We start from the raw sequence: 13894 nt of genomic DNA on the forward strand, positions 1-13894 counted from the left end.
TGGAAAGTGATCGGTAATTGCAGTTACCCTCTTCCTTTATTGTAGAAGATACAGCTGGTCCCGAATCAACATGTCAGTCCATCCAACGTTGTTTCATCGCAATGCAATGACCAAAATGTGCCTTCTCCAAGCCTTCGTGTCTCAGCCAATCAGCCAGGCAACCACTGGTATTACACAATTTCCGAAATCAAAAGGAATGGCCTCGCGCAATTTTAATCGGGCTTCTGCAATGTCTAATACCGGAGAGTTAAACTAATGAATCAGAAATATCCACAGAATGAATGTTGGGTTCCTTCCCCCTCAGCCGAGAGCTAAATCCAATGACATGGAAAAATTTTAAATAATCATATATTATGAGATGAGAAAATATGACATGAGAAAGCGTCAATTAGTTGATTCAAAATAGGAACAATTATGATAATTATTGAGAGTGGTTAAACACTAGCATATCAAGATAGCATCACCTAAAATATTTTTTAGTTGAACCGCGTGACCCAGAAGAAGTTCCCTGGTCAGTTCCTACCAAAGGAGAGTGGCTGTTCTTCGGTTGACCCCAGCACAGTTTCTTGTCTCTCAGCTTCTCTGTGTTTGTCACTAACTTTGTTCTCCTCAATCATATTTAGAAAAATCTGCTAAGGAATCTGATTATGCTCCTATTTCCGAATTTCCATTGACGGCAAGCAGCGGCATCATCCCTCCGGCTACTTCTCAGTGTTCCCGAAATTTGTCGGAGCTGAATTGCCCAAGCTTCAGCAAACCTGTGAGTATTCGTCTCAGTTTACTTGATCGTTTCACATTGATATGCAAAAGGAAAATTGTTTATTATGATGTCGGGTTAAGGTGAAGGAAGGAGAGATTCTGTGAGCATAATGAGGAAGGGTGGATGATATATATTCAATTCATCATTTATACCCAATAAACGTCCGATAGGATGGCGAACCCACCGTGCTACTGATGGGAGGAGTTCCATGCTTGCCACAGCAGCATAAACTATAAATATGTCTTCATGAAATATGTTTTATGAAACACGGAAAATTAAGAGAGTTTTTAGGAATAAGACTCAAGAGAATGGAATGGAATTTTGGGAAAATTAAGTTTCGTATATGGTGGCGTTTCCATTTCGACATTTCGTCCAACGACCTAACTTCTTAAAACTAGTTGGTCCGATCACTAACCTTTATACCTCTGTTGGCAAATGGGGGAGGACAGTGAAAATAAAGTCCATTATGGATTCCTGCTGATATAGTCTTGTGACCATTCTAACAAATGATTTGAATTCTAGCATATCTCAATCCGATCCCTGAAGTTGTTTGTATTTTCTGCTTCGTCTGGCTCCTATTAATCTTCTTTTAACAAGGCGAGTGGGTGCTCTGCTTGGAAGCTGAACCTCAAGCTTACAATACAAGGTCAGGTGAGCTCTGGCTTTGTTGTTCATCCCATGTTACTATTTTGTTTATTTGCCTATTATGCAACTTTCGAATGACCGATGTGCTATTCATAGAAATTCACTTGTGGTTCAATTTAAATACACTGTTAAACTAATGATAGAGAGTGCTACGTTACTGGGATGGCTACTTCATATATTCTTTAACTCAGATAGCATACTTTGATTTTGTTGGGTAGATGACGACATGGTGTGACAGGTCCTTTTTGAGGGAACCGAGCTAAATAAAGTGCATGTACTAAAATGCTCCTATATACATATGGTTACGAAATTTGATGAGAACCTCTTCGGCATGCTCTGATTCTGTTTTGAATGGCTTTTTAGGTGAGGAAAGGTGTACCCAGTCACTGATGGATGGGAATGGAACAGGGATGAGAGGGGACTAATAGCAGTGGAGTCGTTTTTCATCGTTTGATTCATCCATTTCTGTGGGGAATGCAGCTGCAGAATAACTTGGAACTTTTTAGTCAATCATTTTTGAGATCATGGAGATTGGAATAACCCTTTTTTGAAGGTAAGCAACGGGGATCTAATGGTAATCATGTTATCCTATCAAATAGTTGTTTTGTCACTTGTAAATGCACATAAAGATGTATATTGCTGCCAACTATGTTTCCGCCTTTAATGGAGCATGCTGTTGGAGTTGTAACATGTTACGTCTATGTTCTCCACAGATATTTCTGTCCTTGGGTTTAAGAGAAGTTAGCAAAGCTTTTCCCTCATTGTAGCTCTGCTATTGGCCAATCTTCATTCATCAGTAGTAGAACGGTAAAGGTAAAGGTTCTTCGACTAGAGACGATCTTTTCTTGCCAATTTTCATTTTGTTTGCATAAGTTCGATGATGCATGTGATGATCAGATTCATTGGAAATGTTCTGTTTCCATGAGTTACAGTTCATGACATAGTGTTCTGAGCACAATATATGTGTATTTTGGTTTTATAGTTGCCTGAGGATCAGTAGCTGGCATGGGTAAGCCAAGGGACAAGTTTTGGGATCACGCTGAAGTCATGCCGAATGAAGGTGAAGCCAAGGATCGTTGGAAGTGTAAGTTCTGCCACAAACTATTTTCTGGGGGAGCTTCCAGGATAAAGGCGCATTTGGGTAAGGTTGAAGGAAAAGGAATTAAAGTTTGTGAAAGTGAAGTTGATGAAGCTACAAAGAAAGAAGCTAACGAGGCTCTTGAGAAGAGTACAAAGAGAAGAAAGGTGGATGCTGGAACCAATTCAGCTCAAGTCAACCCACATCAGGTGGTGGCAGATTTGCGGATTACTCTGCCATCTCCTGGCCAAAGCAACCCCAATGCACCGATGCCACTGCAGCAGAGTCCTGACCCAATCCACCTGATGGGCCTACCTCTGCTATTTGCATCGAGGGACAATCTAGATGACATTTCTTATTCACACAGCATTTTTGGGGATTCTAGTGCAAACTTATTGCGAGAAGTCTGCGGGGGAGCAGAGGTGGAAGGTCCATCAAATGCTCATGTGTACAACAGTGAAAGAAGTAGCATCCCATGTTCAAGCTTTGTCACAGAAGCAGCAGACCGATCGAGTTGGCCTGAACACAGCACCCCCCAACTAGAAGACCTGCCACCTTTGCAAGAGGATCAGTGGAGTTTGTATGTACAGGAGCTGCAGGTTGAAAATGCAAATGCACTCTCACTCGAGATCCAATCCGTGCAACCAGATGGTCATGTTCTGCTACCTGAGAATGTTCAGCTATCTCTTCCTGAAAGCACACAAAATGTACCACCGTGGGTGATATTAGAGGTTAATTCCTGTGGAGACAACCCAGTGCAAGATGAGCCCGATCTGGTAGTTGAAGTCCGTGAAGCTAATAGCATTATGCTCGAGCAAACCAATCACTTTGATCCGATGCGGATTGATCCAGATCCCAACAATGAAGACAATGGGGATAGTGCTTCAGTTCTACCTTCTTCTACACCGAACTCGTTTGCAAGGGAAACTACACAGTGTGAGATGTTGGCGCCCAAATTAGTGAAGAACGGATTGTGGATGAGCTCTGGGATTACTTAATGACAAATGATATATTACGCATCGGAGTCTATGGGATGGGGGGAGTGGGGAAAACCACAACCATGAAACACCTCTATAATAAAGTGCATGACAGTGCTGCCTTTGAGAATGTATTTTGGGTCACAGTGTCAAAAGACTGTAGTATACACGAGCTTCAAAATAAGATTGCCAGAGCCCTCAAGGTCCCTAACCTTTTCAAGGATGTTGACGAAGGGATGAGGCCAACATTGTTGTTCAACCACTTGAAGGAGAAAAAGAAGTGTCTAGTTATTTTAGATGATATGTGGCAACATTTTGAGCTTGCAGACGTTGGTATTCCAGTCAAAAGAGATGGTGTTCGTCTGGTCCTAACAACACGATATCTTGGTGTTTGCAAAAAGATGTTGTGTCAGGCGGAAGTTCGAGTTCGACCTCTACCTGATGAAGAAGCATGGGCATTGTTTGTACAGACACTTGGTTCTGATCTACCTCCTAGTCGGAAACTTGTTGCTGAGGATATTGTTAAGGATTGCGAAGGCTTGCCGTTAGCTATTGTTGTTATGGCGGGAAGTATGAGGGGAGAGGTTGAGGATCATGTATGGGAAGCCACGCTGGAAAATTTAAAACGTCCAGGAATTCTGGAACAGAGTATGAAAGAGAATGTTTTCCCGATTCTGGTGCACAGTTACAACCGCTTGGATAAGAAGAAACAACTATGTTTTTTAACGTGTGCTCTATATCCTGAAGATTGGTCAATCCCTAGACAAGAATTGATAGAACTTTGTATTGATGAGGGGGTGATTCATGAAGATAGGAGGCGGAAGATGTACAATGAAGGGCACAGATTGTTAGATGAACTTGAAAAGGCGTGCCTCTTGGAGCCATATAGTGAACGAGATAGAGAAGTTAGGATGCATGATGTGATTCGGGATATGGCACTGCACATCATGAACGCGAACAACGGCCCATGCATGGGGAAATCTGGCTTAGGTTTGGAAGATGTGCCGGATGATGAGGAATGGTTGCCTAATCTTCAGAAGGTCTCCCTGATGTGCAATCGCATAGAAGCAGTTCCACCCTCCATATCACCAAACTGTCCTCAACTTGCAACTCTGTTGTTGAGTGACTGTTGGAGATTGCGTAAAATCTCAAAACGTTTCTTTCAGCAGATGCAGGAGTTGAAGGTTATTGATTTGAGAAGGACTAGAATCACAGAAGTGCCAAAATCTGTCATGAACTTGAAAAAGTTGAACGCACTAGTACTCAATTTGTGCTCTCAATTATCTCGTATTCCATCCTTGGCGAAGTTGACATCGTTAAGGAAGTTGGACCTCCAAGGGTGTATAAATATTAAAGAAGTACCAAATGGTTTGGGGATGTTAGTTAATCTTACATATCTCTGCTTAAGAGGGACGAGGATTGAAAGGATTCCAGATGGAGTAGTCTGTAAGTTAAAGAAGCTACAGCACCTTGAAGCGGATTATATTGCAGTGAAGGGAGAAGAAGTTGGAAAATTGAGGAAGTTGGAGGCACTCCGATGTCGTTTTGAAAACAAGAATGAGCTGAATGAGTACACACTGCGTGCAACAACTATAGAGTCGTATAGGCTCATCATAGGAGCTCGTACAGATCTTGGCTATTGGCGGGGTGTATTTACATATGATGAAGACAATTTAAATTTTTACAAAGTTATTATTATGGATGAAGGAGAGTATAAGATAAGAGAAACTTGTCATTTCCCAAGAGACGTGAAGGCATTGTGGATTCGAGGCTATGGCGGGACGTGGAATATATCCATTTTTACGGAACTAGAAGAGCTGGAGGCACTACGGATTACAGGGTGCAATGAGGTGTCAGCACTAGGTGGGAATGGGGGACAGTCAGAAGAGCCAGAGGGACAGCTGGAGGAACGAACTTCTCGACCACCACCAGGAGAACACTGCCCCAATCTCAAGGTGCTACAGATCTCTAGATGTCCAAAATTGAAGCATCTGTTGGTACCCAAACACAACTGCAATCTGTACCTTAAGAAACTAGAAAAGCTTTTGATATACCACTACGAGGAGCTGGAGAGTATAACAGGAGCACCAGGAGCACCAACAGACGAAGAAGAATCACCGACATCTTCAAAATCACCACTGCCACCTGACGCTTTCTCCCAACTCAAATCAATTGAAATCGGAAGCTGCCCAAAGATGAAGAATGGGGTGGGACCTGAATTGCTTCCTCTTCTCCATAACCTCCAAAGTATCAGTATTGGTATGGCCTCCAATATGGAGGAGACAATAGCAGTGTCATCCCTTTCCCCACCACCACCACCTCTTCTTGTAGCCATGTCCGCCCTGCAGCTTCCTCTCCTTAGGGAAATATTTGTTGAGGGATGTGATAAGATGAAGAGGGTGCTAACTCTTGAGTTATTCATGCTCCTCCCCAACTTGCAGACTATCATTGTTCATGATTGCAAGGAGATGAAGGAGGTGATAGGCGGGCAAGAATTAGACCACGGAGCCACCAGCGGCTTGTTCTTGTCCCCCATTCCAGTAACATCTCCTGGTGATCAATTAAGTACAAGGAAGCTGACCTTGGAATTATACCGCCTCGAGGAGCTGGAGAGCATATGCAGTTGGACCGGACTTCGGGATCTCATACATGTCATTCAGGTAGGTAGATGTCCAAAGCTGAAGAGGATTGAAATGCTAGACGATGCTTCTCCTCCCCCTTCTCTTGAGGAGATAGTACTAATAGAAGAAGTGGATGGAAATAGAGATAAACAATGGTGGGAATCTCTGGAGTGGGTCCATCCTGAGGCCAAGACTACCCTTGAACCATATGTGTTTGTTTATTCGCTAGAAGGAAAAAAATTCCTTTTACGAGAATGCCGGTCGTAATCGACAGCAGGATTAGGGAGGGAGCCCCCAAACTGTGACGGAGGAGCCAATGATACACGTAAAGGTACTATTTTATTTTCACTTGCTGACTAAATTTTTACCGCAGAAAAAATTTTAAAAAGAACTGACAAATGAATGAGTATGTTCTTTGTCTTTTATTTTCAAAGGCATTTTTCTTTTCTGAGAATTCTGTTTGTGTAAACTTTATTATTATTATTAATAATAAATAACCCCCTGTTATTTTCTGTAGGGGGGTGGATTCATTCAAATGGAACAATGGACAGCAGAGCATCATCAGATTGCCTATTAAGGTAATCAAAGTCCTGTCCTAACCCTTCCGTCATCCTTCTTCTGTAATTCTCCTGAAATTCTGGCCCTTTGATGTGATGATTTTCTCGTCTTATGTGACAATAATCGCTCATTCTCTTGCTTTGTCAATTAATAACAATCTTCTTTTCCTGTACTAGAAGCATCAGTCCCTCATAAGCTAAAGAGGAGGATATTCCTGTTTCCAGTTCGATACTGAGGAATCTGCCTCTTTCCTGTTTTCCGGTTATAGGCATCGGCCTCATCTCTACAGCTGCAGAAAATTGATCGCTGTATTTCGTAAATTTTGGAACTTTATTCCTCTGGCTTAAGTGAAACTGTTTAGTGTTCGCCTCATTTTACTCGATATTTTGGATTGATATGTAGCAAGGAACACATATTGTTTGTTTCAATGTTGGGTGAGTGCAAGGCAAAAGAGATTCTGTGAAGATAATGAGGAAGGATGGCCGAACAAGCTCCCATTAATCTATATCTGATAAGCATCCGATGGCCTGGTTAGAGAGTTCATACTGTCAGCTGGGCCTGCCGGTGATGGGAGGTCTACGCTTGCCACTGGGGCTCAAGACAAAATCATGTTTCTGGGGCAAACACGAAATCTGCTTAATGAAACGTATAAAAGTAAACGCAAAAGTTTGGCAACGAGAAAGAGTACAGAGAATGGAACGGAATTTCCTCAGAAGTATATTAGTCTTTTACGCAGGGAACACATTCCATAGTGTTACCGCTTCTTCATATTATACGTGGTTAAGTGATTAAAACTAGTTGCTCCATCCACTTCCCAGTTGTACCTCTGATGGGATGTGGAGGAGAACAGTTCAGCGACTGAAAATGCACAATCTGCACGTTTTCCAAGCGGTGGACCCGTCTTCAATCAAGACAGCCAATAATATTCCGCCACAAGCAAGTCTAGGTGGAATTCGGGGACCCCTAAGGTCTATAGAAGCAGAAATGGATCTTCCAATATATAGCCCTGGTCAGTCAATCTGCGACTGGACTACACTTGAGGCTCTTATGGATGACTTCGATTCTGTGATGGATTTTCAGCCACATGTTGATCCATCTAATAGTGTACTACAATAGAACGATGACCAAGATGTGCTTTCTCCAAGCAGTCCTGCCAATCCTCAGCATGCCGCGGAACAGCAAGACATGTTAGCTCCAGCCTCAGTTCATGAACAAGTGCTCAACACCGGAGGAGACAACTTGGGACTACAATCTACTTTGTTGCCAAATAGTCCTGATCTGCCACGGGAACGCCCCCAGGAGGATGCAATGCAAGTTGATCAAGATCCATGCAGTGAGAGAGATCAGTGTGCTGGTGCAGCATTTCCACAGCCTTCTATTGAGTTGACTCGTGATGCACCAGATTCAGGAGGGGATGCAATTCTAGCACCAGGGCTGGTGGGTCAAGTTTTTGACAGAGTCCTCAATGAGATCATGAACTACCATACATCCGATATTGTCCTGCAGCAGCACAACAGCCACACTGAGCCTTCTACAAGCTGTCACGCCAATCATCAGCATGCGGTGGTGCAGCAAGATATTCCAGCTTCAAACTCAATTCATGAACTAGTGGTCAACGTCAGTGGAGAGAACTCGAGAGGTATGCTGCCAAATTGTCCTGATCTGCCAGAGGAGTGCCACCAAGCAGATGCAATGGAAGTTGATCAAGATCCGTTCCTAGTACTAGAGCTAGTGGGTCAAGAATCTAACAGAATTGTCAATGAAATCTGGAACCACATTAGAAAGGACGATATTTTACATGTCGGCATATATGGCATGCCGGGAGTGGGGAAAACCACAACTGTGATGCACCTCTATAATAAAGTGCATGCCAGTGCTGCCTTTAATAATGTATTCAGGGTCGCAGTGTCAAAACATTGCAGTATCCATGAGCTGCAGAACAAGATTACTCTAGCAGTAGAGGTTCCAAACCTTTTCAAGGATGTGGATGAAGTGAGGAGATCAACATTGTCCAACCATTTGAGCAAGAAAAGGAAGTCTCCAATTATTCTGGATGATATGTGGCAACATTTTGAGATCAAAGAAGTAAGGATTCCAGTAATGAAAGATGGCATTCAGCTTCTATTGACAGCACGAGATCGTGGTGTCTGTGAGAAGATGTTGTGTCAACAGACAATTACCGTCCAAACCCTATCTGAAGAAGAAGCACTGATGTTATTTGTCGGGACACTTGGCAATGATCTATCTCTTAGTCGGGAACTAATTGCAAAGAGTATTTTAGAGGAGTGCAATGGTTTGCCCCTCGCTATTATTGTTATGGCAGAAGCATGAGGGGAGTGGACAGTGATAATGAATGAGAAGACACACTCGAAAAACTAAAACAACCTATAGTCTTGCAAGAAGACATGCAAATAGGAGTTTCCCCAATCCTACGACAGAGTTTCAACAACTCAATGCAAAGAAGCAACAATGTCTTTTACTGTGTGCTCTATATCCTGAAGATCCTGCAGTCTGTAGAGGAGACTTGATCGAAATTTGTATTGATGAAGGGGTGATTCGTAGGAATAGCCGGTGGAAGATGTACGAAGAAGGACATCGATTATTAGATGAACTTGAAAAGATCTCTCTCCTTAAATCAGATGTTGATGCATTTAGCATGGAAAAAGCGGTGAGGATGCATGATTCGATTCAAGATATGGCATTGAACGTCATGGATACACACTGCAACCTGTGAAATCTGGCTTGGATTTGGGTGACATGCTGGATGAGGATGATTGGATGCCTAACTTTCAAAAGGTTTCGTTCATGAGGAATGACATAAGAGTAGTTCCATCAATATCACCATATTGTCCTCAACTCTCAACTCTGCCGCTAAGCAGCTGCAGAAGACTACATGAAGTTTTAGAACGTTTCTTGGAGCTGATGTGGAGATTGAAGGTTATTGATTTGAGCCATACTCGAATAAAAAAACTGCCAAAATCTATCACGAACCTGGGAAAGTTGAATGCACTAACACTAAGAGATTGCTCTGAATTATCTCTTCTTCCTTCCTTGGCGAAGTTGACATTGTTAAGAAAGTTGGACCTTCGAGGGTGTGGAAATATTGAAGAAGTACCACATGGGTTGACGATGTTGGTTAATCTAACATATCTCGACTTATCAGGCGCTAGGATTGAGAGGATACCAGATGGTGTGATTAGTAAATAGTTGAAGCTACAGTATCTAGGTACTGGTTATATAGAAGTGAAGGAAGAAGAAATTGCAAAATTGAAGAAGTTGGAGTCACTTTGTTGTCGTTTTCAAAATGTGAATGAGCTGAGCAAGTATATACAGCAAGCAACAATGATAAAGTCATACATTCTTACCATAGGATTTCGTGGATTTGGTGAAAATTCAGTTTGGAAATCTCAACGGATGGAAGTGATGGGGAGATCTTTGTATCGCGATTCCATGTGGGGTAATACATCCATAGTTTTGTATGATAGACATTACAGCGTAGGAGAGATTTTTCTTTCTCCCCTCCCGAGAGACGTCAAGGCATTAAAGATTGAGCATTACAATGGGAAGTGGAGTAATACTTGCAGACTTGAAAACTAGGAGTTGCTCTGGGTAAAGATCTGTGGTGAGGTGTCGGCACTGAGTGGGTGCAGGGGACAGCCACAGAGGCAGCACGACGCTTTCCCATCACCATCACCAGGAGACAATTTTCCCAATCTCAAGATGCTTCGCATCCATAAAAGTCCAAAACTAAAGCATCAGCTGGTGCCCGGACATAGCTGCAGCAGTACGTACTCTAAAAAACTAGAAAAGCTTGCAATATGGTATTGTAGGGAGCTGGAGAGTATAATAGGAGCAGCAGCAGAAGAAGAAGAATCACCACTGCTATCTGATGCTTTCTCCCAACTCCAATCTATTAGAATCATCAATTGTCCAAAGGTGAAGAATGTGATGGGTCTGAATTGCTTCCTCTTCTCCGTAACCTCCAGAGCATTGTCATTTCTAACGCCTCAAATATGAAGGAGATTATAGTAATGCCATCCCCACCACCATCTCCTCCTCGTGCAACCACGTCCACCCTCCTTCCTCTTCTTACTGAAATAGAAGTTAGGGGATGTGAAAAGATGAAGAGGGTGCTAACTCTTGAGTTATTCATGCTCCTCCCCAGCCTCCAGGAAATCAGTGTCTCCAGGTGTAAACGAATGAAGGAGGTGATAGGCCAAGAAGAGCAAGGACCCACCAACAGCAGCAGACACACATGCACAGCTCCTTCCACATCAAGAAGACTACTAAGCTTAGTTCTGTCTGATCTGCCTGAACTAGAGAACACATGCAGCTGGACTCCCATTTGCAATCTCATCCAGGTTCTCAAAATAAGCCAATGTCCGAAACTGAAGAGGAGGATCCCAGTGCTCCATGGCTTCCCTTCTTCCTCTTCCTCTTCCTCCTCCTCTTGAGGAGGTAATAGTACGTACAAACTTACAAATGGTGGGGATCATTGGAGAAGGAAGGCAAAGTTTGCCATCGAGCCTTCTGTCTTCAACACAAATATCCAAGTACATAAATTCCTATCCAGGCATGGCGAGACCATCACCATCTGTGGAATAGCAGGTACTCTATATTCTGAGAGACTGGCCAGGTTTCCACTTATAAAAAACATGAGGTGAAATGAAACCCACATCTTCCTCTTTTGTCGCACAACAATCTGAGAAGATGTTGGGATTTTTTTGTGCTAGAATTTAAAGGAAGGAAGGTTGGATACAAGTTTCAAAACTTTGAACAGTCTGGAAATTATCTGCCATCCTTCAAGGATGTTAAGTCCTTCCTGACCCTTTGATCCTCATTTTTTTTTCTTTTGTGATTTGTGATTTTCATCAAATTGAGGAACATTCTCAATGCGTTGATTTTGCTATCTCTAATATAAATAATCATAAGTACACATGTTACTCAATCTTCTAGCTTATATTCACTGAGGTAACTGCATGCTCATATGAGAACTACCTTTTGAATCAGAGACATTGAGTTTGGGCCAAACAGAACAAATGTATAACCTTACATTTACTCAGCCCGACAACCCAGAGTATGCTTATACTCGTGTATCTGTTCTTCAGCTTGCTGATGCTTCTCTCTGGAATTTGAGGACGAAGAAGGAGGAAGCTAATTATGGTGAATTGCTGTTTGCTGACTTTCTTAACTGAATCCCTTGAGTCATTTGGTGTTTGATTATAAATTTTATGGATTCAGATAGTACTTTTTTGGAGCATGCATTACATACCCGTATGATTTGCGTATGGCCAGCTGTATCTGGTTTGGACCATCCTGGTTATTATTTTGCAGAAGGAACCTTGTTCTGTTTGCTCGCTTGCTCCTTTATCCTTTCTATATTTTGTCAATGGATAGAAGGAAAGAAGTCGGAGATCAGCTCATGTTGATCATGAGGAATCGACCATATTCAAAAACCATGCAGAGAACTGGCAAATGAATTAACATGCAGACATGGATAACCCTTGTGCTACATAATCTGCAACGAGAACGAGAGTTGCTGATAAACAATACAACACTTCGGGCGCATCTGCACAAGAAACACACATTCCACAGGCAAAAATCATTACAACAAAAAGAAGAAGAAGAGCAAAGCTTCTCGAGCCTCCAAAAATTTGATGATACTGCAGCAGTACAAAAGGCAGCCTCTTGGCTCTCCAAAAATTTGATGATGCTGTAGCCCCAGCAGCCACCTTTATGATGTCCTCTATCGATTGAAAGTTCCCCATAATATTAACATGAGCTCCACTCTGTATCCCACGGCCCTCCAAATATTTGCTGGAGGGGCGTGATTGTATTCCCCAACCTAAGTTCGGATCCCCGAACATTAAATCTAGTTTGGCCCCTCTACCCTTTGGCACACATGAAGCCTGCGCTCAATACGGACACCGCCTCATCCCCATCCACAGTGTAGAAACCATCTTCGAAAATCTTTTTTGTCTCGGATTTATTTTGCGCATTATTTTGTTATTAATCTTTTGAATCGAAAACCATTTTTACTAAGCTAACGGTGTCACAGAGCAAACTGACAGAGGACTGAGACAGAAAAGGCATGTAACAATATAAAGGATCAAAACAGCCGGGAGAAAAGGAGGGACAAAAACGAAAAGCATGGAAAGGTTTTGGCTAATGATGGTCAATGGCCTTCAAAATTATCAGATAATGTCTCAAATTCTAGTGAGAAAATCTACGATCGTGAGAGAAGATTTCTAGTGGGGTTAACTGTCAACTTTCATTTTAGATCTGTTTATAGATTGCAGTCCATACCGTTTGAATCTTAATTACTCTGATATCTTTGAGTGTATACGATGCTTCAATTTGAAGCTGCACCAGTTGCCTTTGATGATGCGTGGATGAAAGCTTTCTTCTGCATCAGGATTCACCTGCATTGGTGCATTGAGGTTACTCTGGCCAAGAGATGGCAGAGTAGTTTGTATCTTCATCAACTGCTTCGCAAACTTTAATTCCCTCACCTCTAGCCTCACAAATGCGCCTTTATCCTGGAAAATTTGGAGGAAGTTGAGACCCCGGGGGCCCCTTTCCTTGCTAAACAACCATAATCTCTATCTGTGTCAGACATCAGAAAATGAAAACAGATCGGAGATGAGGATGAAAGAGACGGTCGACAGATCGAGAGAGAAAGAAAGGAGAAGTATTTCAATTATTATTTTACTCATATTCCAAAGATTGTTAATTAATAGTGGAGAAATAAGGGAAAACATATATTGATTAAATGATATATGGAAGCAAATATAAAGTAACACGAAACTTCAAAAAAAGTGGGTGCTTCGTCGGCAATGAGGATTTAAAGGTAAATATATTACAGAAGGGTGAGAGATTTTTCTTAAATTTAATTTAAATTGGAGGGACATTGGTGTAATAAATTAAAAGATAAATGTGAAAAAAGTATTCGAGAAATACATTTGAAAGATCTATTTATATATTCAAATGAAATATTTGTATTTTTGGAGATTCTTATACTATAATGATAATTTTTTTGAACGAATAATCAAGAGAAATAAAGAGATGAATGCTTGTAACATAATGGAGAGTAAGAATTATATAGTCTACATATAATAAAAGGATAAGGATGGTCTAATTCCTTTGAAAGGACATGCAGTAAGAATTCAAATATGTCTAGATATATTAGAAGGATAAAAAGAAATAAAAAAAAATCAAGCACTCTTTTGAGCTATCTAATTTTATAATAGAGGAT

At 41.7% G+C, this 13894-nt stretch overlaps 1 protein-coding gene across 1 annotated transcript; it reads left to right on the forward strand.

Annotated features, from left to right (window-relative positions):
* The first annotated feature begins 468 nt into the window (after positions 1 to 468).
* On the forward strand, positions 469 to 10410 carry LOC116199545. Its single transcript, XM_031529931.1, has 8 exons — positions 469 to 760; positions 1358 to 1411; positions 1769 to 1958; positions 2119 to 2218; positions 2388 to 6345; positions 7756 to 8932; positions 9141 to 9219; positions 9321 to 10410. The coding sequence occupies exons 5-8, from the start codon at positions 3481 to 3483 to the stop codon at positions 9844 to 9846; spliced, it is 4647 nt and encodes a 1548-aa protein (XP_031385791.1). The 5' UTR covers positions 469 to 760; positions 1358 to 1411; positions 1769 to 1958; positions 2119 to 2218; positions 2388 to 3480; the 3' UTR covers positions 9847 to 10410.
* Positions 10411 to 13894: the final 3484 nt, after the last annotated feature.

The sequence above is a fragment of the Punica granatum genome, chromosome 3 (genome assembly GCF_007655135.1).
Source record: "Punica granatum isolate Tunisia-2019 chromosome 3, ASM765513v2, whole genome shotgun sequence".
Lineage (NCBI taxonomy): Eukaryota > Viridiplantae > Streptophyta > Magnoliopsida > Myrtales > Lythraceae > Punica > Punica granatum.